This window comes from Mya arenaria, chromosome 15 (genome assembly GCF_026914265.1).
Source record: "Mya arenaria isolate MELC-2E11 chromosome 15, ASM2691426v1".
Taxonomy (NCBI): domain Eukaryota; kingdom Metazoa; phylum Mollusca; class Bivalvia; order Myida; family Myidae; genus Mya; species Mya arenaria.
Window position 1 is genome coordinate 1,859,082 of NC_069136.1, and position 24,160 is coordinate 1,883,241.

General features: G+C 33.4%; 1 protein-coding gene across 1 annotated transcript in view; it reads left to right on the forward strand.

Moving 5' to 3' along the window:
* The window catches only part of LOC128220059 (uncharacterized), a 42,626-nt gene that overhangs the window by 10,669 nt on the left and 7,797 nt on the right, over positions 1-24,160 (forward strand). Inside the window, exons 13-25 of the mRNA XM_052928313.1 lie at positions 9,563-9,662; positions 9,811-9,863; positions 10,498-10,594; positions 11,162-11,284; positions 11,493-11,581; positions 11,799-11,947; positions 12,390-12,520; positions 12,734-12,812; positions 13,272-13,429; positions 14,073-14,167; positions 14,634-14,777; positions 15,040-15,202; positions 16,440-16,526. Coding sequence (XP_052784273.1) covers positions 9,563-9,662; positions 9,811-9,863; positions 10,498-10,594; positions 11,162-11,284; positions 11,493-11,581; positions 11,799-11,947; positions 12,390-12,520; positions 12,734-12,812; positions 13,272-13,429; positions 14,073-14,167; positions 14,634-14,777; positions 15,040-15,202; positions 16,440-16,526 — 1,468 coding nt within the window. The remainder of the gene's footprint in view (positions 1-9,562; positions 9,663-9,810; positions 9,864-10,497; positions 10,595-11,161; positions 11,285-11,492; positions 11,582-11,798; positions 11,948-12,389; positions 12,521-12,733; positions 12,813-13,271; positions 13,430-14,072; positions 14,168-14,633; positions 14,778-15,039; positions 15,203-16,439; positions 16,527-24,160) is intronic.

Here is a 24,160-nt window from a genome sequence, read left to right on the forward strand (position 1 = left end):
CAAAAATTGCTGTTTTCCTTAAGGTATGCGGGTTCTTACTATTTAAAACTTCACTTAAGTGTAAGACATTAGGTCTTGAGTAAAAACGACTACTTATGTTGTTGTTTTCTGGTAGGATTACAAAATGGACATGTAAGTAAATAGTGTAGTTCGCACAAAACGTACACTTTCTATTGACATGTGGTACAGCAATCTGTCTCCATCTACCGACTTCGATAGGGAATTTATGATTACTAGTGCGGAAATGCAAGAATATAAAACGTAGAGATTTGGGTAAAATTATTAGGTACTCCTCAAATTTAATATCAGACTGAAACAGAGAATACATTTTACCCTTAGACGAAAGATTAAATTGTTCAAAACAGGTTTGCTGAAATTGGTCTACAAGGTTAGATTTCACAAGTTTACTGACATGTTTTACAGGTAGTCTTGTTTGCTTAAGCCAAACGTATGAATAACCCGTTGAATCAAGTATTGACTTGATGTAACTGGCCCAGACTGAATTATTACTATGTAAAATGCCTTTATATAACAAGAAACTTATTTTCGAGTCATGGGATGAAACGATTTAATCCAGTAACTAATCATTCTGGTTTTAACTATGGTGTTAAGGGGGTATCTACCCAGTTCCGAGCAGAGCATGTAACGTGGAGTACTTTTTCTAGTATATGTAATCCGTCGCAAAAAATACAGTGAAGTTGCTCCAACAGATCAAGGTTTTCACATCCGTACATTAGAATCGGGACAATGGTAGAATCAAAAAGCTTCAGTTGTATGTCCAAAGGCAAGTCTAGGTTATTAATTCTAAGAAATAGAGCATACATTGCTTTTTTAGCAATAAAATATTAAATATTTACGGCAGTATAAAAAGCTACCGGTGGACGAGAAATATACACCTAGGTATTTGTATTCCTTGACTATCTCTAGCGCTTGGTTAGCAATGCTAAAGTTAAATTTCTTCAGATTTCTGGCACCAAAGACAATTATTTTAGTCTTTGAGAGGTTAATATTTAGTTTCCATTGCAAACAGTAATCTTGGAAACAGTTAAGACTTTTTTGAAAATCACGTTCATTGTCTGCAAAGAGTACAGTGTCATCAGCATACAAGAGAATAAGTAACTGAATGTACATACTTGTCTCATTAGCATCTACTTCATAGAAACACTAGAACATATTCTTTTAAGGAATTCGTCTAAATCGTTTAGGTAAATAGAAAATAAAATCGGAGAAAGGTTTTCTCCCTGACGAACTCCACAAAAGCTTGGGCACATAGGAGACAGATGCCCATTGATGGAAACGCATGATTTTATATCATTATACATGTTTTTATGACTGTGAGAATTTTACCTTGTAAGCCAGTTTGCATTAGCTTATGCCACAAGCCAACTAGCCAGACAGAGTCAAATGCGGCAGAAAAATCAATAAATGAGCAAAACAGTTTCTTTTTCTGGGCCTAGTTTACTTATAAGGAAATGCAATGTAAGAATATGATCGCAGGTTGAATAATTTGCGCGAAATCCGGCTTGGTTCTCGTTTAATAAGCTATTATTATAGAGGAATGTGTTGATGCGTTCATTAAGGATAGACGTGAATAATTTGCCTTAACAACTAAGAATGGTAGTCGGCCTATAATTTGTGGGGTCGGTAGGAGAACCCTTGTTTTTAAAAATTGGCTTTATTGTCCCGATTAGCCATACATCCGGGAGAATACCAGTGTCAAGAATTATATTTATAAGTGTACAGAACGTTTGGGACCATATTGGCGCGCGAGGCTTTAAAGTATTCATTGATAATATTATCAAACTGCGACAATGTTTTACCATTCTTACTTTTCAGTATCTTGTACTGAAATGCAACTTGCCATCGGGTCCGGTTTTTATAATCATCGGATAGGGTGATTTATTTCGAGGCTCTGGGCCTTCCAGCCTCAATCAATCAAATCTTAAAGCCAAAGTTGGCCTTCGCCTTATTGCATATTTTTTTCAAAACGTTGTTGCAAGGTCTGCACAGTTTTGAACCTCAGTCCTCAATATGGGAAGTAAATATCCCGAGTCTGTTGTAGTAAACCTACACAGCTTGGAACTACCACGATACTTTTCGATTTTAATTATTAAGTGGTCCCTCAACAAAGCGTAAAGCTAGATCTGGAGGGGATATATAACGTGCTTAATTACTAGAGATAACATACTATTCCTAAACGCGGCTACTTTTTAGCAAGATGATTAAGCGCTTCAAATGTTTTAAGTGTTGAAATATATTGTTGTTTAAACCGCCCGTTCTACGATTACAAGCTGAATAAATGTTTTGAGGGTTGGAGGCATTTCATGGTTGTGGTTTTAATTTCACCACAATCCACGCTCCAAGCCATGTTCATCGATTTAATTTTCGGGCCAGTATTGAATGGTTAAGTTCATGGCAAAGACTCTAAATTTGAACTATCATAGTGTAATGTAACTAAAATATAAGATAGTTTCGTGTGACACGAGTGACGGTCCTCAACAGGCACAACTGCGAATTTCATTGAGGCGCAGGTACAACAACCGCGCGAACAACTCCGTTGGGAATGTTAATTCAGGCCGCTTTAAGTTGAGATGCATACCATGATATTGCAATGTGAACGGGCTTTGTTACTGATTGGCATGCATGTTTCACGAAGTTTATTTTAAAATAGTAGTATCACATTGAGCTTGACAGATATGCCATATTTCACCTAATGGACGCTGATTGGAGGTTCCGGCAAACTGGCGTCATCACGGATACCAAATGAGGACAGTGTATGGCCGGATCTAAGTAAAAACGTTTTGAGAAAAAAAGACAAATCTCGTAATTGCCAAGAAGGTGAAGCAGTTCTACAAAGTGCTTACACTGCATCTTTCAGAATTATAAAACAATTAAATAATAGCTTTTCAGCTCAATAACATCTGCATCCTGACAATGTTACGCAGCATACAGTCGTATTTAAATAATTGTTGTTTTACATTGCAAAGTACCCAATGAGGATACTAATTCAGCATTCCATTGTCAGTAAAGTAATTACTTTTACCTTTATTGACTACAAAAATTCAGTTGACACTGTCATTCACGATGATCTGTGGATAAAATTTTCTGATTTTGCTGCAAAATGACAAATAGCAAACAACAACAACAATAGAACATTTATTAGGCATAAACATTAACATGTTCGTAGCAACATGCATATATATACATTCACGGTGGCAATATAAAACATTATTGACATTAATTTTGCATGAGAAAAGCATAAATCAAGAACAAATATAAATTTAGTTTTTTTAAATAATAATAGGCAATAATTAACTAAATTAAAAGCACTTCTGTGCTTTTCAGTGGCAATATTTATAAACAAATTTCCTTAACAATGCTGCATTTTCAGAACTTATCAAATTACATAGTTTTTTTCTTGTTTGGTCAATGACAATAAAATCGTGGTAAGCACATTTGTCTAATATCTTTGTAAAATACAACATACAAGAATAAAATTATATTTATCTTCAATCCTTTTTGAATCTGCCTTCTTCTATAGCTAACTTGTGTGCTTAACATCGCACTCTACTAAGAGATACTCTATGGTTACCGTTAGTGACACTATTGAGATATTCTTAAAATGAAAACATGTTTTTATATCTTTATAAGTACAAAGTTTTGACGAGTCATTTAAAGTCGCATACCATTTCTGCATGTGCTGATTATATAATCTATCAATAACTTTTGACAACTTTAACTTAGTGACTGACATATTATCCCATAGGTAGTTCAATCCTAAATCATTTAACATTTTTTTAACATCAGAACACCATGAGCTGTTAATATTTACTGAACTACAATATCTAAAACATCTAGACAACAGTTTATCATGTGAATATACAAGCTTATACAAATATTGCAATCTCTGCTCTTGCCGTATAACATACTTTGCCAAGTTCAACATAAACAGAAGCATTAGTTGTTTGACATCTAACATTTATGCTAAAATCAATATACCGAAATATCTTGTGTGATATATTTTAATAGTATGTCCTACTCAACTTTCTTTGATGTATCCTTAGGGGTGAAACAAGGAGAACCCCTTTTCCCATTATTGTTTATTCTTTTTTATCAATGATATTAATGATATTCGAGGTATAGATTTAGACAACCTCACCCATATATGTTCCCGTTTGCTGACGATATTGCCTTATTTACTTACGATCGTTATAGCAAGCAATCACAACTATTTTGTTATAACAATTATTCACTTAAATAGGAATTCGAAATTAATGTTTATAACATTAAAAATATGTCTACTTTTCAATTATGACCCACAAGATATAATCTTGAACTATATTTAACGTAAACATTAAGCAAAACATTATACTAAACATTGAAAGATTGCAAAATTGGCCAGTATTGGTCCAATTTCAGTTCTAATAAAGTACAAAGGTATAAACTACAATAACTTTATCCACTATGCGTTTTTAAAAGTGTAACCGGGTATTTGATATGTACATGTATATAGCGGCACTCATACTGTCTCGCTATAGGGCTTTTATAACAGATGAGTGTCAACATGCAGAGCGTGAGGTCATTGGTTCGATTCTCGACAGATGCACATAGAAATCTACGCAGTCCGTTACAGTAGCTAAGATAACATTTTAGTATACCAGCAAGTGCTACCAGATGGAAAGAGTAACCATCCATCAAAATTCAACATAATCGCCAATGGCTTTATAGCATGAATAAAAATTGTACAATAGCAAATAACTTTATAACATGACGGAGTAAGATTATTTTAGTGTTGTTTGCCAATGAACTTTTCGTTTCAAGGTGTTAAAGGTTTGAATGGACAAGGCTTTCACTCAATCCAAAGTATCAGGTTAAAGTCAAATCTTAAACCTGTCAATCGACGCCACCACCTGAACAACTAATATTCAGATATTAGCATAGATTGTCGTGATATACACTGATAGCATCATCTTAGAATGTTTTATGGTCCTATTTAGTTTCAATGGTTTAGTATTAGCTGGATGAACATTTCTAGAAATAACAACGACTGATATTTTGATTCAAGATTTTTCTTTTCTTTTGAACGCATAATATTAACAATTTTGTTATAAGACGAAGTAACAAAAACTTTCTAAATAATAAATGGAATAGGTTATAAGTCTTTATCACTTATGACTCATAATAAATATATAAACATAACAATTACAGTTTTAAATGCTCGATATGTTCTTCCATAGATCTTGAAGAACTGTCTGAAAATACCCTTGTTCTTATTCCTTTACGATTAAGAAATTACACTTCATCCGATGCCTGTATTATTCCATGCTGGTTATCAACTGCAAGGCAAAACGACATCTTTTAGTTTTGAGACTACCCTTAAAGAACACCTCATAATTGTCAATTCGATTCCAAAACAAAGTATACATATGTCAAGCAAAATAACTGCACAAAAACAAAACAAAAAACAACAACAATTGAATGAAATGTTGATCAGTGCAGTACATTTCAAAACTATTACAAATACTAACGAAAACAAATGCAAACCAAAATACCAATACAGACCCTTGTGTATAAATTAAAACTTCAATTCCTCATCGTATCTTGCAATCACTTTGCTAAGTCCACTTAATTATCAACCAGTGCCCTTTCAGGTGATACCAAAGTTTGAAAGGTCACAAGAGACTTGACACTGAAGAGGCTGGAGACTGAGAACAATGCTAGTACCATTAATGAAGGCGCACACACACTTTAATAACCGAGCGCGCATGATTTTGTTTATTTTATTTTTATTTTATTTTTTTTATCAATTATGATCCCACACAAATACCTTTAAGTTAATCGCTATGTATTGTGTTGCAAATTATATTTTTAAAAATCTAAGTGAGGTATTCTGTTCAACTTTTCCTTTGATGTAATCGTTTCAACTCTAATAATGTTAATGTACTGTTCGTAGTTAATCGGGTGTATTTTTATTAGGAATCGGCTTAATTTAATTACCAGGAACACGGAAATAAACTTAAAAGAGAGTGAAGCAGAGAAACATTCATTAGTTATGTGCATTGTAAATTCAAAACACCGGAGGTGATAAACAATTGACGTTAGCATTACTTAACTAAGAATTTTCTTACAATTTGTCGCAGCTGTTCTTTTATTATCAGTCCATCATTATAGAACAGAAATATTAACAAAACGTCAAGAACAAAAAAATCCGTCTGCTATAAAAACTGAATTTACCGGCAGACATTCTTTTATTTTACAGTTACCATTCTCCCCTCCTACAAAATACGCTTAATGTTGTATGCTGACCGGTATTTTATTGAAACTAACCCCGGACTTTTATCATTGACATGTAAAGACAACAGTCCTTTGTTCTCAAAATAGAACGTTGGCACTGTAGACAGAACATTAATAAAAATAATATCAGCTCTAACCAAACGTTAAATAATGCTTTGTTCTATATTTAAAATGAATATAATGAAATCCAAGAAAGTAACGTGAAGCTATAATATACCCTTGCTGTTGTTTATATTGACTGATGCTTGCTAATATTTGAGCAGGACGAGTTTGCATCGCGCAATCGCGTAGCAGGGATCTTTTATCAAAGGGGGTTAGTTTAAACATATTTAATTTTACAAGGATTGTGATACAAGCTATTGCAACTTATATTAAAATCCTCGTTGGCACGATGTTGCGCGAGAGTGTGGTCTTGTGTTGGGAAAATCGGAGTACCCGGAGAAAGCCCACTTGTCCGGCTTGGTGGCGAAAGAGCTTTTAACATTTTTATACAGCTACACTACAATTTATGTAATGGGGCACACTGTCAAAAGAAAAAGCAAGAGTGAAATGTCAACCACCTGTATAAACATTCTTTATTATTAAAATTGGTAAATATTTACTTCGGTTAGTATTTAGAACGCCTCTCCACCTTATGTAAACAAGCTTGACCTGAATAGATAATGCCCATACCAAAACCCAAATGAAGATCTTTAATTTTTACACCGTATTGTGGAATATTTTATAACCCATACTTATACTGTTTCTCTTTTCCATTTTGTAAGTAGTCGTTTTGTTTATTTTTAAAGTTTAATTACATAAACTTACATATATTATAATGATGATTGAGACTCTTGCCGATTTAGTTGTTTTCCGGCTAGTTTATAACATGACATTCTACAAACACTATTATTTTTTTAATAAATCGATATTCCCGATTAAAACACTTATCTAGGACAAATGACAACTCAAAACTAAACCTTGACAAAGGATCGACCTATATTAAATCCATATTCTCGTACTGCCGATCTAAACTCGTAGCTAGCGTAGAAAATACTTTCGTTTTAACCTTTTTTAATCTATATATGTTGGCTGGATTTCCAAAGAAATACTGAAATTGTTGTTCGTGTTTTTTTCATTATTTAATCGCAATATTTTTCAAACATCTTCTTTGGTATGATATGATAATCAAATAATATTAAATATAAGATGTTTTACCAATATAGAGCAATATCTATATATTGTGTCGTTATTCAATATGTTCAATATGCATTAATCTTTTCATGAGTATAACTTTGCAGTAGCCTAAAGTAATTTACTGTTATCATTAGCTGTATGTTTTGAATCTATGTTTTTTTAATATTATTTTAAATATTGGTTGGATTTAATATATAGATAATTCACTACGCCAGTGTAAGGTCTAACCCTAAAAGAAGGTTTTAAATAATGCAATTGATTTTACATGCTAACTGTATTTTATTGTATATTTTTGACCTGACATTTAACATAAAAACAGACCTCTCTTTTAGCCACCTGCTGACCTGCTGGTGCAATAATCTCGGGCAATACATTAGTGAATTTAGATGTTGACCGAGATAAATGACAAATCATAACCAGAGTCAACGTGACTACTGTTTTATCTTTTGTTTTTGACTAGACATTTTACATAAAATAGCACCTTCTATTTCCATTCGGATCACCTCGGCCATTTTCTATCGAAAACAACCTCGGGTGTATGCCGGTACATCGGTAGAAGTAGTAAAATGTTGAATAACAGCGTTAATTGTAGTTTTTTTTTGTATTACTAAGTTTAAATGGAATGTCAGGGAAGTGTTTTATTGCATCAATAATTAAGGTTCCCAAAAGTTAAGTCATTTAGTTTAACTGCTTAAAGTGACACTCTGATTCAAAATCGATACTAACACAAGTATAACAAACCTCAATTTTAACTGATAAACCTTTAACTTGTTACTAAATAATGCATATATATGGAAAATATTAATAACTGATAACAAGATTGTAACCGTGTATTTAATAGCAGAAAGCGCAAAAATATTAAATGATTGGTGAATGCTAAAAGATTTACTGTGATCTACTATAGTATCATAAGGTAGAATACGGTGTTTTATGCTCATTTCTTTCAAATTAAACTCAGTATCCTTCATAAGAACCATTGTTTTCGATAGTTATTCATCCTTTTTGGAATATTAAAACAATATTGATAACCGTCCTAAATTGTATTTGGGAGTAAGCGTGCATCTTTAATTGAAATAACATGCGATCTACTTGCAGCGTAGTTAAATGTAAAGATTTCTGACATTATAAACCGTCCATATACATCCAACGTTGTTTTCGACGGAAAATGGCCGAGGTGTACCAAATGCTTCTGTTAATTGGAAATCTAAACCACAGACCACCGTTTACATTGCCTACATAGGTTATATGTAATGGACAGATTTGCTCACGAAGTAACAATTCATTGTTTTTAATATTTACGACGTTCTACATTATTCCTGGGAAGGATACTCCTCTTGTGTACTAGACATTAAACAAGGTTATATTAAAGCGACGTTTCTTATAAGAAAATGAAAATTATTCGATTATAACACTATCAAATGTTCGGTTAAGCTTCCTAAATCTGGCGTAGAAGTAGACCTACTGCGGCCAAAATGTATTCAAAAAGTAGACCAAGTATAGCCAGTATCGTAAGCGTACTCCCGTACTTAAGCGTACCCAATCTGGTTCATTTCATATCACAGACCATTCAAATTCAAATCCAGCTCATGTACACATACTGTGTACTCCTGCTTTCAATCAAAGCCATTTGTTTGAATAGACGAACCGTATAAAACACTGAGTCTTTACACCCGATTGGCGTAATCTAGGCTCTAGACAATTGATTGGACATTAATGCGGTACTACAATCTAAGTCAAAATATACTGTATTTTAGCTCTAGTGGTGATTTGTTTCGAAACGGTAACTTTAAGTTAAGTTGATTATATACTGCCCAAAAGTATTGCCAAATAAGTTGCAACGCACGTGTCTTTTTAAAGACACCAAATATAAAATGAATTACATTTTAATCTGGCCGTCATTACATACGTCAAATCAGATGGATAGATTTCATTGAAACACATGTGTCTAAATTTCCTTTATATGTTTTTTTTTTCCAAAATGTTTGCTTCGCCATATTAAATTCAGTCACACTCTAAATTTGCATCTTCATACCCTTATACTTCAATGGTAACGAAAGAACAATAATGCAGTTAATACAAACTATGTTTTCAGGTATGATTGGGTCCAGATGCTCTTATGGAAGCACAAATACAAGATAAAAGGCCCCTTTCCTATTCCTGTATTTGGAGACTTGTTGACCTACATAATGTCCGTAAGCGGATTTTTTTTTCGGTTGATACATTGACTTGTTAAAGATTCAGTAATACAATCTTTATGATAAAATGGAATGAGGTTTTAGCAGACATTTTCCTGCCAAGTGAGACATAGTTTATTAATCTAATTGCATGTAAATGTTACAGCCTGGTGCCGACCATCTGCGAAAACGGATTGAGAAGTATGGAGACGTTTTCGGGTAAGTGTTAATAGCAGTTCCGACTGGTCATGTTTGTTTGCTGATATTATCGTCCTGTACAATACTGTATCTGTCGGACAACACCGGCATTTTTTTCAAAACATTTTAGATGGTCCTGTTATTAGGATCGTATCAAAGTGAGGATTGTTTTTAAATAAAATCGAGTCTGAGGGCAAGTTCATGCCTAAAATTGTCCGATAGATATCCTTACAAAACCCTGAAGAAATTGGCCACTAGATTTCATACCGATCAGATAACTTATTATTATCCATAAACATCTACTTGTTTTGGTTTATAATATATAGCATTTCATGTTAAGTGTGGCGTGTGCACAATGGTTCGTACTTGCGTTTTGTAACTGTGACTTATAGTAAATGTTAAATGGTGGGTTAAGTGTGAGGTTGTGTAATTGGAAAGCGAGATTCACTGGTCGTACGAAAATTTTATATTTGAAATAGACTGAATAGTTTGTTATTTTTTATAATCTTCGGTATATTTCGGTTTTAGCTACATAATATTTTCGAATGCAATTTGATCCCTTTGGTGTTTGTATTTAAATTGAATTAAAATGATGATAAACACACCCTGAACATATTTTAAAGGAATAAACAGTAATACACTTTATCTTTTGTAGAGGACCCTCAGGCTGCTTAAAGATCTTGAGCATAACCAACATTGAGTTGCTGAAGAAAATTATGATCAAGGACCACCTTGAGTTTCAAAACCGATATGTACGTTTTTAAATAAGGGATAGGCGTCAGAAATAAAATGCATATGCACATTCAGGTGATGGTGCTTAGTCACCCTTGCCTTCGGGTAAGGACCACTCGGCGAGCAGGACATATCAGTAACACATATGATTAGTTTTAAGTGTCAGTTTGCGTGTCTGTCGAACACAGCTCGTTAATACTATGAACAAAGTGTTATATCAGTTCTCGAAGTATGTACCTTTTCCTGATTGATGTTGAACAGTGTGCATTGCTATCATGTCACTACATTATTCCCAAGATAACATGGTATGCGGGACGACTGGTCAATAATAGGTTGACACGATATAATAATAGGATAGAAACAACAGAGAGACGAGCATCATCCTAAAATGTATCCAAGATCATGTTTAAACGCACCCATGCCACCAGTGCAATTGTTGCGTTGTCATCCACAGAGTCCCCTTTTGTTCTGCTGCTGCAGATGTTTGTAAAAATCAAAGTATTTCGGGTGGACTCTTACAATTGAAGTTTTGCTTCCGACATAATTTGACACACAACTTGTACTTCACCAGATATTATCGATTCCAGATGTTACCAGGTGCATTCGATCCTCCACCAACAAATAAAACATTGTTAACACTAGAAGATGAAGTGTGGAAACGCGTGAGAAGCATTATTACCCCCAGCTTTAGTGCCGGAAAATTGAAACAGGTAGTCCGTGTTTTGTGTTTTTGTATGTTTGTTTGTATTGATTTGTTTATTTTTTGTGTATTTGATAATTGCATAGAAGTGTGACATGTAACTCCATGTTGAAAATAAGTAACTTTTCCTGTTTAGTGTATACTGTGTTTAAATAATATATATTCAAATAGAATATGTGAGAATAAGTCGGTGCTACAATAATATTTTGAATGTGTAGATGACCAAACAGATGAATTCCTGCGCTGAACTGCTCGTTGCTGGCCTTCTAGAAAAGGCAGACTCAAGGGCTGTCATAGATCCACGAGTGTAAGTCCCATTTAACTACCTATAAAAGTGAGAATTTTTATACGTTTTCATAAACATATTTTAGCTCGATGTGACTGCATCAAAATGTCTCGCCCGCAGCTCAAGATATTGCAATAAACATATAAAGAACATTAAATGTCGTTTTTATTTAAATTTTGAATTCTACTTTACATTTGTATTATTTCCTGGATGCAATAACTTATATCATCAATTGCAGACATTTTGGCTGCTACACCATGGACGTGATCGCCAGTAATGCTTTTGGAATAGTCACAAACGCCTTCAAAAACCCCGATGACCCGTTCATAAGACACGCGAAAAAAATATTTGCAACGCCAATCTTCGACCCCATCTTGGTTTGCATGTGTAAAAGATGATTGCATACCTATCACTAAAAAATCAAGTTACAGTTCTTCCTCTCTTAGCTTAGTGCTTATTAGTTTATGCACACAATTTGATTTATCAGAGAATGAAATGTTACGATTCAGGAGCTGTAATTGTTATTTGTAATATATTACTACATTACTAACATTATTGTCATATGTGAAATTACAATTGTTTGATATAAGTTGATATTGAGGGATAAAACCCTTTCAAAGAAAAAAGGTTAAACTAACACTTTGTTATATTGTTGACAAAAAGCTATATACAGATGTATTATCTGTATCATTTTAGAATTTGTTATTTAGTGGCTGTTAATTACTGTCATCAGTTGCGTGTTGAACCACGATACTGAATTATACTCGTGTTTCATTTCGTGTTGTTGTCTGGGTTGAGCTTTTCTGTACGTTGAAATTATTTATTTTAGTTTTGTTCCCGCGGATTATGATTCCAATTACAAAACTATTTAAGTATAGTGTTTTCTACCCGCAAGATTCCCTGGAATTTTTCCGTGACGTTTCAGCTAAAATCATTGAACAACGAAAGCAAGATAATGACGTAAGTGACAATTTGATTAGCTTACCTAATTAATTGAACCTATCGATGTTGTTGTTTTTTAAATCAAAGGACATGCCTTGAAAAATTAATCGAGCTGCAGTTGCTCCTGTCTAAATCCGAGCCCTGGAGCAAAACTGGCAACAAAAATATGTATAGTAAAATATATCAAACTCTCAACTTGTACAACGGATGGCTATATCTGTGTTGTTATAGGCAAGCCGAGTAGATTTGCTTCAACTGATGCTTAATGCGGAACTTCATGATGATGAAATCGAGAGCGAGTTCACGAAAAGTACGAAGTTTTGTCATTCGTTTGAATAGTGGCATATAACTGCCGTAAGACAACCAGTTAACGTTCGCTAATTGTGTCGTATTAACCACTTAATATACGCGACAATTATATAGCTATCTAGTTAGTATTCGCTATTTAGGAAAGATAAATATCGTTAGACTATAAACGGACTTGACAGAGCCCGGAACTGCCACCTATTACCTCTTTTTAGCTGTACAACACTTACAGGTTAACTTGTTATGGTTTGCGAGTTCAAATTTATAAGTAACATAAAATCTAGGTAGGATTCGTGTAACCACTTATATATAAATGCATTTCTAGCTTAAAGAAGTAACTGATTATCGAGTTTAATTTGCAAATTCTACTAAATAAGTAACATACTAACTGCTTTATTAGATCAAGTTGAACTTCTAGAATGTCTTTTTAATAGCTATTATTTACTTTACTCGAATATATCAGGATTGTCGGTGGACGAGCTTATTGGCCAGATGTTCATAGTGATTGTGGCCGGTTACGAAACCACCGCCTCCCTTCTCCAGTATGTGGCTTACGTCTTGGCAACAAACTCTGACGTCCAGGATAAACTTATAGTCGAAATAGAAAACTGTATTTCTGAAGTAAATTGAATTATCAAATTACCCCTTTTGTTGCAAGAAGAGGTCTTCTGCAGACGCTACATATACATGAATATATATCGAAAACAATGGTCCTTAAGACGGATATCGTGTTAAATTTGAAAGAATAGTGCAGAAAACACGGTTTTTCTTTCTTATGAGTTGATAGTTGATCACTGTATTTATTTTAGCACTTACCAGTCATTTAATATTTGTATATCAACTGTCAAAATTGTATAATAAACAAAAGCATACTGTTTCAATGTATTAAAAACATCCATATGGATATTGTAAACATCCAGATTATTGTCTAACAGTAATTATAATCTGTCAAGATTTGATATACATGTACAAGTATTTCTGAAATATATTGGCGATAACAGACCTGACTTTTACACAATAATTTTCGTTCCCGTTATGCGCATACATATGTGCAATTTTCCTACAGGTTTTTAGTTTTAATAGTATTTGCTCAATCACAATAAACAGGTTTAAATCTCACAAATGATTGTTGAGATTGCAAAAGAAGAATGGTCAGTAAAATCCATGTGTTCAACATGATCTAAAACGTATTGTTTATCCAATCTAGTTTATAAGCCACATTTATCAACATAGCTCTTTATCTGTTTAGTATATGTGTTTACAGGATGTCCAAGAGCTGAAGTATTACGTGATTCAGGATATGCCCTATCTTGACCAAGTTATTAACGAGACATTGAGAATGTATCCACCACTTACAAAGTAAGTTCATGCCGAGATTGTGTTTCATAGTAAACTTAAAATGAAGATCAGGGAATGATAAAAAGTGTACAAATACTACATGGCTACAAAGTATTGATTCAAAAGTAAAAAGAAATGTATGCATGTAAAAAATCATTTTTTTAAACTAAACTACACGATCAGTATCAAACCAAACTATCCAGGACTAGATTCGCGACGCCATAAAAATGAAATAACAACAGCCGCAAAATAAGACAAACGCGCTCTACCTCTGTAACAAAAGCAAAGAGGACATAAACTCTCCCTACTAATACGCCTTTTTATTCTGACTCCTCTTTATTGCCTTCATGCGAACCCAATGACTATTTGACTATTACCGAATATAACTAATATTGAGTTTTTGCATACCTCCTACCACCTCCTTAATCCCTAGTTCTCATTCTGTGAAGACGGCGACCAATTGCCACTGGATTCATTAATGTTTTAGGATGAACAGGACGACCAGCCATCATAAGGACGTGTTCTTGGATGGTTATTGGTTTTCTGCTAATACTGCGATCATGTACAGCATTTACTTGATCCACCATGACCCTAAACATTATCCGGAACCCGAAAAGTTCATGCCAGAAAGGTAAAACATAGATTATACAAACCACTATTTGTTTTCTAAGTGTAATCGATCGGGCAATTCTAACCAAATTTGAATATAAACGACCGAACGGTTAAAACCAAGTTGGAACTTGTCAAAAACTTGGAAAAGATGTAGATTAAAGTAAACGATGCAAGGCAGGCGGCGGAAAATAAGCGTCAGGAAAGCAAAATAATTCAACTTGAGCACTCTGTGTTCACTGCAGTTAAAACATTTTTTGAAGAATTAGTTTTTTTATTTAAAGGTTTCTTCCAGAAGAAAAAGCTAAACGTGATCCGTTCACCTTCATACCGTTCGGACATGGTCCTCGTAACTGTATTGGCACGCGGCTTGCTCTCCTCGAGGCGAAAATTGCCCTGGTGGCTACTTTGAGGAACGTCAAGTTCTCTCAAGTCCCAGAAACTGAGGTAATATTATAAGTGAAATGTAAGTAGTGTAAATTAACATGTTTTTATATTGAAGATACCAGTTTACCATACGACCGCTTACACGCTTCTGAAAAAGTTTTCAAATAGTATAGATGCTGCTTATATCATTACACATTTAGATAGTATAAAACTTGTTCGAATGTTATCTCGTTTTTAGATATATGACATTTCTCTTTCCTTAAAATGAAAAGAATAAGTACTTAACTTGTATGTGTTTAGCAAATGACAGTCTTGATATGTGACGCCACATTAGTGATGATGTCAATTCGGCCGTTTAACAAACAAACGATAACGACTAGAGCTTGCCTGAAAAACAAATATCAAATAGAACGATGGTTGTTTAATACTGAACGTATGTAAAGGACTGTGTGTAGTTTTGAGCCGCAACTCGGATTATTTTGTCCCTTAAGCACAGCTGCATGCTAGGCTTTTTACGTACTTGAAAACATAACAATAACACTGAATTAATACTCAACTTGGAACATGTTTTTCACAGTTCTGCAATATCGATTAGTTTGCCCTTTAAACGCTTTCATCTGGGATATTGATATTTTCACTTCCCTTATTCGAAGCACAGTCGTTGAGTGGAATTGAGACATTTCTGACACTAGTAAACTAAGACTGATCTGGAATATACCATTTTACTATACGGTCGCTAACATGCTTGTTCAAAAGTGAATATCTATGCCGTTTGTATTTAACATATTTAGATTGTATTAAACTTGTATGAATGTTAAATCGTAATCTCACACAAAACAAGTAAGAAATATTGTTTTCAAGTATTACTTAGTACATTAAACGAAAACAGTCCTACTGGTAACGCCTTAAATGAAAAAATGAATTTTAGAAATTTGAGCTTCTTTCGTTTTGATATAGTGTAAAACAGTTTGTTTGTTTTCTAAATGATCTGATAAACTTGTGTTTTAGATTAACTGATAAAAACATTAAAATTAAAATCCTACGTTAACAAGCTTGTGTGCATGCTCTTGTTGTTATATGTCTAAAACTACAAGCATATTAGAAAGAATATGCACGTGTAACTTTGCAAATGCATTGTGTTCAGTAAGCGCATTGAACGATGTTAAAGTGACGAAAATTCAAGCCAAGTTTGAAAGCAATCTATCCAATCATCTATTTGCACTAAAATGAACCGCTAGTTGAATGTTAGATGTGTATATGAGTATACTAATAGTGCTCACTGTATCTGTTATGATAGGTGCCTTCGGAAGTTATCACTCACGAGGTATTCCTGCGACCAGTCAGACCTGTCAAGGTTGGGGTGGAAAGACGATCCACCCCTCAGGTCTAAACAACTCATTTCCCTTGGTTTATCTTTATTTCTAAAGGACTATATTAATTTTTGCTATGGTGAATGAATGGTTTTTCAAATATAAGTATTGACCTATTACAGTAGTACAGTTCAACGTAAACTGTTGAGTCAGGAACATAGCTAGACCGGAATTGACGGGCAGACCCGGTTTTCTAGGACCGTTTATTGTATTAAACGCGGAAGGATGCGCTAGTATGCATTTTCCACTATATGTTGGAAAAAAACTATCACAAATGATAATAAGTAAAGCATGCAATGACGCTTAAAAGAAAGACTGTGTTATATTCCTAACTGACGAATATACGTACCCCTTCAGTTTTAAATGTATTTCGGGTCTTTTAAAATACCATTCGTCATGTTTTGGGCCTATAGTGAACACGTAGAGCAAAACCAGTTTAATTGTGCATTATTGTGAGCTGTACATTTTTATGTTTATATTGCGCATCGACTAGTTTACATTCTTTTATGGTAAAACATGATACTTAATTGTTTTGTTTTTTTGGATTCGAACTTTTCTAAATCTTCAACATGTTAATTGATCTTTACTACCGATTACTTTGCATAATTATGCCTGTTGACAATGTTACCAGATTTTTTGTTGTGTCATATGCCTCTTAGCAATGTAACGGTTTATATCTATTTAAGGATGCATTGCGGGATTGATATCATTATCGGGGTATGAACGCAATTGGGCTGGTCAAATTGTGTTGAGTCCGAAGGACTCCACGCGTACTTTGAGCAGCCCAATTGCGTTCATATCCCCGATAATGACATCAAACCCGCAATTCATAACTTATATTTACACCAATAGTTAATTATTTGATTGAAGAATGTTTAAAACAATACTTCAGCTGATTTAAGAAAAACTATCAGTAATAATTTCTTACACATTCTGTAAATAGAACGACCCGACTGTAACCGGAAACATTTTATCAAATGATGTCACAATAACGGGGGAAAAGATCAACCTTTTGAAATCACTTTTAAACGTAAAATTGAAACACTTATGGCAACATTACATTTAACATATCATAAATTAACACTTTGTAAAATGTTGATTAATATTTTACGGGACTTGCTGAGACAATACAAATAATAACAAGATGAACATTTTTTCATGTATATTGTTATGCGATAAATTGCGATCCGAACATATCCGAAGATGTTGCGTTCATCGGATGATACCCCTTATTGTCGAAAGGCAGTTCATTTAAGGAATGGAAGTTGAGGTGTAAATATTTTGTAGTGAACTATATATTATGTATGAAATGTAATTTGTTTAGAAAATGTGTTACTGTCAAGTTAGATATCACGTGACATCAATAGATTGTAGACTGGAGTTGTCTCGTCGTTAACCATATGCACTTCTTTTGTATGGACTTGTCTACTACCTGTGCCCTCAATTAACGATGTAAAAAAATCATGACGAAGCCTGATTATCCATGGGCGTTGGTCTCAGTGATGGTATTAGGTTTGTTGTGTTGTGTTACAGAAAGCACAGTAAATCGTACAGATCACTGCCATATAGCACTTCATTGTGAAGCGGGCATTCGAACCTGCGACCCAGTGGTTGACAGCTAAGCGTTTTACTACTACACCACGGACTCGCCACTAAATGCCTCTTTTTTCTGATAAATGACACATTTACCAATTGCTTTATTTTGATTAAATTATTTTTGGAACAGTGTGATTTCGTTCTCTTAATTTTGAACATATTTTTTAATTTAAATCTCACAGCATCTTCAATGATTGGATTTGATTAAAACTTTCCAAACAATAGAGAAGAAATAACATTTAAAAAGTGTATATAGCTGAAATCCAGCTATACTTACTCTTTCATGGTGGCAGAGTTAAATTATAAACTATTATATGTCTAGAGATCAGTGTGAGGTTATGATTATATTATACTGGTTTAAACCTCCAGTGAACCCGTGCTTGAGTGAAGGGGTGTTTCAGTGGCCGTTCCAATGCGTTAATCCCGTCAATTATTGATAAAGATATGTAAATGCATGTGTGGCCTGTTCTTGGTGTTTGTCGTTTTTTGTCTAAAGTTTGATAATTGTCTTTTTGACCCTTTGTATCGAACTCGTATCATGACATGACTGTAGGAATTGATAACATTACCCTCTTACGTGATAAAATTGACAATACGCTACAAATACGCCGCCATGTTGGATTTGTATGTAAACATTATGATTTTGCAACCTTAAATACACTAATTATTATTCCTCACTTCTATAGAACATATAAAAGTGAGGTATTTGTTCCGCTTTTCCTTTAATGTAATCGTTACAACTTCTATGTCAGTGTCAATCTTACAAAAAAATAAATCACATATTAGGCAGTGTACGGTATTATATCAATATCAACTTTCATAATAAAAAAGACAAACATACTTAAGCGAGGTTAAGTAGATTTATTGTACTGTTTGATAATTGGGCATGACGAGTTAGCATCATGTAATCGCGTAGCAGAGATGTTTTAGCTAAGGGAGTTGAAGAGACGAAAGAGCTTTTAACATTCAAACATTTTAATACAGCTTCCATACAATATCTGTAATGGAGCAGACTGTCACAGAAGAAAAAGAAAGAGTGAAACGGCAACCAACTGTGTAAACATACCTTACAGATTATCAAGATTGGTACATGTTTACTTCGATTGGTTTTTAAAACGCCTCTCTATGGCCACTCCTTTTTTATTTTTTGGTTTACAATAATTTTTGGAAAAAATGTCCACCGGGTGGTCGGAAAAAAAAAGAGGAAAAAAGTCACAAAACATACTCTTAAAGGGTGAAAATCAGAGAACAACATATAAACAATGAAAATTTATATCATTTACTTGACAATTTAAATTTTTAAAAAGCTATTAATGCATGTTTTAATACACTCAAAGTTTCAAAGTTCTAATTAAACACATAGTTTAAATCATACATACTGTGCATATAAAACATCAATGAAATTGACTATAAAACATGTTTACATGTATACACTACACTTTTTATCAAAAATACATTGAATATCACTTAGCAAGACATTTGCTTAGCTTTAAGGGTATGCTAAAGCAAAAGTGAATGCAGAACACTTAAAAACTGACCAATATTAAATTGAAAAAAAGAGAAGATGAATTTTACGCATTAAAATACACAAAAATGTCACATTACATTTTCTAAACATTGTTTCAGTTATTTCAATATTGGAAAATGTCAATAAAGTGAAATAATTACCAATTTTGTAAATAAGGAAGTAACATTTTATGAAGACATTTGAGCTTTAATATTGTGAAAACAATTCCTGAAAAATTAAAAACCAAACTAGACCTAGATTTGAGTTTTGATAACCTTTACCATGCGGGGTCCTGGTTGTGTGTAACCCGATCCATGCTAAGTCAGGATATTTTCGGACTGGGATATTTACCATGGGATGTTCATCAAATTCATTTCAAATTCAAATCTTGCAGCAAATTACCACATAGGTACATAAAATCACATAGCAAAATAATAAATCTAGCATGTGACTTAATTTTATGTACCAATGATAGTAACAGAGAAATCCATAATTATGTATATTATTACATATTATTATGTACATAATTATTTCTCCCAACTCCGCCATTTTGTGTATACATGCGTTCACAGGGCATCTATACTTCATGCTTGTTTATTTTTCATTTTAAAGAGTATTCCTTGGTTACAAAAACAAATCTCATTTATAGTGAAATATCAAGTTCATTACAAATTGAAATGGACTTATTCAAAATAGTTGTCCGTGTTGTTTTATCTAAATGTTTTGCACACAATTCCTGGCATTAGTAAATGTCATTGACACATGTGTTCAACTCTTTCATTGTTTTTACTCTACTATTAACCCAAACATGAATAAACATGCAATCTAGAATAAACACAAGCCTTACATTGACTCAATGACAAGTATTTCCAAACCACTTTGGGATTTAAAATCCATAAACACCACCGACCGAACTTGTGAAACTAGGTCACCGGTGTCAACTTAGAAATTTTACTTTCGATTTCACCACTCACACTTAGTGTTATAAAATGTTTTTCTCACACATAATTTATAGATATTTGTGTCTACTAATTCGATGGCAGCCGCTGACACTTTTATTTTTTATCTATAAACAACACTATTTTCATGACCTAAATTGACGGGGAAAAACAACAATCACGAGACAGTTATTGTTTGTGTCGGCTGTTAAATTTGCCAATGTTTATTGCTATTGTTATTTTAACAACTCCTGCATAATTTAATTAATTTATTTTTATAGAAAGAATTATTGCTATCGTAAATTCTGCCATTGCCAACGGCGCTGCCATAACAGTTGACTGGCTCACATATCACTATTAATTGGCGAATACGGCTACGGAACAACAAACCAGTCGAGATCTACTGCATTCGTACTCTTACCTGTTCGTTTTTCTTTCGTTTCGCACCAAAATCAATACGGTCGGGAAAATAATTTAAAAAAAAAATGTGAAATTCATTTTTTTTTTTTTGTACTTTTCGGAATATTAGACCCGCCGGTTTTGTAAACCAATTTATATAAAAGTACTGGCCTATCTTATGTAAACAACATTGACCTGAATATATAATTCTTATAAAAAAACAAAAATGGAGATCTTTACATGTTACACCGTATTGTGGAATATTGTAAAAACAATACTTATACTGTTTCTCTTTTCCATTTTGTAAGTAGTGTTTTTGTTTATTTTTAACGTTTAATTAAGTTTAATCAGATAAACTTACCCCAGCAATCACATGACGTTGGATCAACGTCGGATAGAGGTTGGATTTAGGTCGCGACGTCGGCGACTTTAATACAACGTTGTATCAACGTCAAAACACGATGTCAGTCCGACGTCGCAATTAGACATCGAACCGACGTTGTGATTTGGTTATTGTTTGTAATAAGTTGTATTATTTAAGTAAATACACGATATATAAATGATGTAACAAGAAGTAGCTCGAAAAAAATTAAAATTCATCTTGTTAAGCAAAAAATAGCAGAAATAATAATATCGATAGCTTCTAATCATATCATTTAGATAATTCCGAAAAAAATGCATGTATAATTCCTTATCTTAAAATAGACGCGCGCAATTTTGAACCCATTTTGATCCGCCATATTGCTCATGAGATGTACGAATATTGACGAGAGAGAAAGAGTCAATTACTCCTCTAGAGACTCGACGGTTCATATTTTAAATAATACAACAAGGTAAGTTGATACAATGCATGTTTAACGGTTCATAGCAATAATTTTCTGGTGTATTACAAAGTTGTTTCAATGAATTTTTAGCATACATGTAATTCAACCCGATTCGCCCTCAATTTGTACTTTTTTGTATGAGAAAACAATGTTAATTGTTCTCTTGAACACGTCTGTAAATACAGGTAGCCGTTGTGTAATTTTGCTCTTTGATCAGGATCCGAAAGGCCCATGTTATTTACCATTGTTTTTGTTAATTTCAATGTCATCCAGCAAAATTATATATATTGTTATCAAATTCATATTATTATGTACCCCTTTTTGACAGGTTTATGACAGATGATGTAATGCCTAGCTTTACCGTGAAGGGAAAAAGGAGAAAATGACTTTCCAAAAGCAGTTTTTCAAGGTGTTCAAGGTAATACTAGTACTTGCCAAGGCAAATCTGCTTCTTGACAGTAATCATTTAAGTATGTTATTATTAAAGCGAGTACCAGGTATAGTCTTGTGCATTCACCTCTTAAAATAGCACTAGTGCCCGCTCAAGGAAACAAAGCAATTATTCACTGGAAATGATTTCATACGCGATAGCTTTGATCACAGATTCTAGTAACTGAAATGAGTAAAACAATTAAAAGATAATGAAAATATACAGCAAATATTGTACCAAAACTGGAGAAATTTTGTTGTGTGGAATTTGATATCAAAACTATTTTCAGCAGTTTCAAGTCAATATAATTTTATTTGACAAGATTATTATATATTTCAGCAAATGTCACTGTGTTTACTGCTACTAATCATGAGGTTGATGGGGCAATTGGATCCAGACAAGGAGGTGGAGGACGACGAACTGTTTACACAAGTTAAATAACATACATCTCTAAACTTATTAATTTACCATGTGTCATTTAATTTAATGTGCCTTTATCATTCAATACTTTTAGTGTCTGTACAGATTTGTTGTGAAAATAAAACTTGTACATCCTCTGAGTTGTTTGTTAATAAATAGGTGAATGCTACGGTAATTCCTAATTACCTGTTACCTGTGTGGTATGCATATTTATACTATAGATTTTAGTCGTTATCACGACGTTGTTTCAACGTCGTAACTCCGACGTTGTTTCAACGTCGTAACTCCGACGTTGTTTCAACGTCGTAATTTCGACGTCTAAAAAACTTTCATTTTCAACCAATATACAACGTCAGTTTCTGACGTTGTTACAACGTCTTTCCAACGTCAATTGTTTGCTGGGACGTAGATTATAATGTTGATCGATATTCTAGCCGATTTAGTTGCTTTCCGCCTAATTTATAACTTGACATTCCACAAACACTATTATTTTTAATAAATCGATATTCCGGATTAAAACATTTATCTAGGGCAAAGGATCCGCCTATGTATATTCCATAATCTTGTACTGCCGATCTAAACTCGTAGATAACGTAGAAAATGTCTTTTCAACCGATATATTGTGGCTGGATTTGAAAACAAATATTGAAAATTGTGTGTATTTTCTTTATAAATTAATCGCAATATTCTTCCAACATCTACTTCGGTATGATATGATAATCAAATAACATTAAACATAAGATGTTTGACCAATATAGAGCAATATCTATATATTTGTGTCGTTATTCAATATGTTCAATATGCATTAATCTTTTCATGAGTACAACTTTGCATTAGCCTTAAGTAATTTACTGTTATCATCAGCTGAAATATATGTTTTGAATCTATGTTGTTGTTGTTTTAATATTATTTTAAATATTGGTTGGATGTAATATATAGATAATTCACTACGCCAGTGTGAGGTCTAACCCTGAAAGAAGGTTTTGAACAATGAAATTGATTTTACATGCTAACTGTATTTTAGTTTCTATTTTTGACTTGACATTTTACATAAAACAAACCTCTCTTTTAACCACCTGCTTGTGCACTAATCTCGGTCAATACATAAGTGAGTTTAGATGTTGACCGAAGTATATAATAAATCATAGCCAGAGTCAACGTAACTTTTGTTTAATCTTTTGTATTTGACTTGACATTTTACATGAAATAAGACCTTTCATTTCAATTCGGATCACCTCGGCCATGTTTGCATTAATTAATTGTAGAGTTTTAACGTGTATTTTGTAATACAAAGTTTAAATGGATTGCTAGTGAAGTGTATCGTTGCATAAATAATTAAGGTTCTCAAGAGTAAAGGCATTTACTTTACCTTCTTAATTGAAATACATGCGATCAACTTGCAGGGTAGTTAAACGTAAATATTTCTGACATTGTAAACCGTCCATATTCATCCAACGTTGTTTTCGACGGATAATGGCCGAAGTGTTCCAAATGCTTCTGTTAATTGGAAATCTGAACTGCAGACTTCCATTTA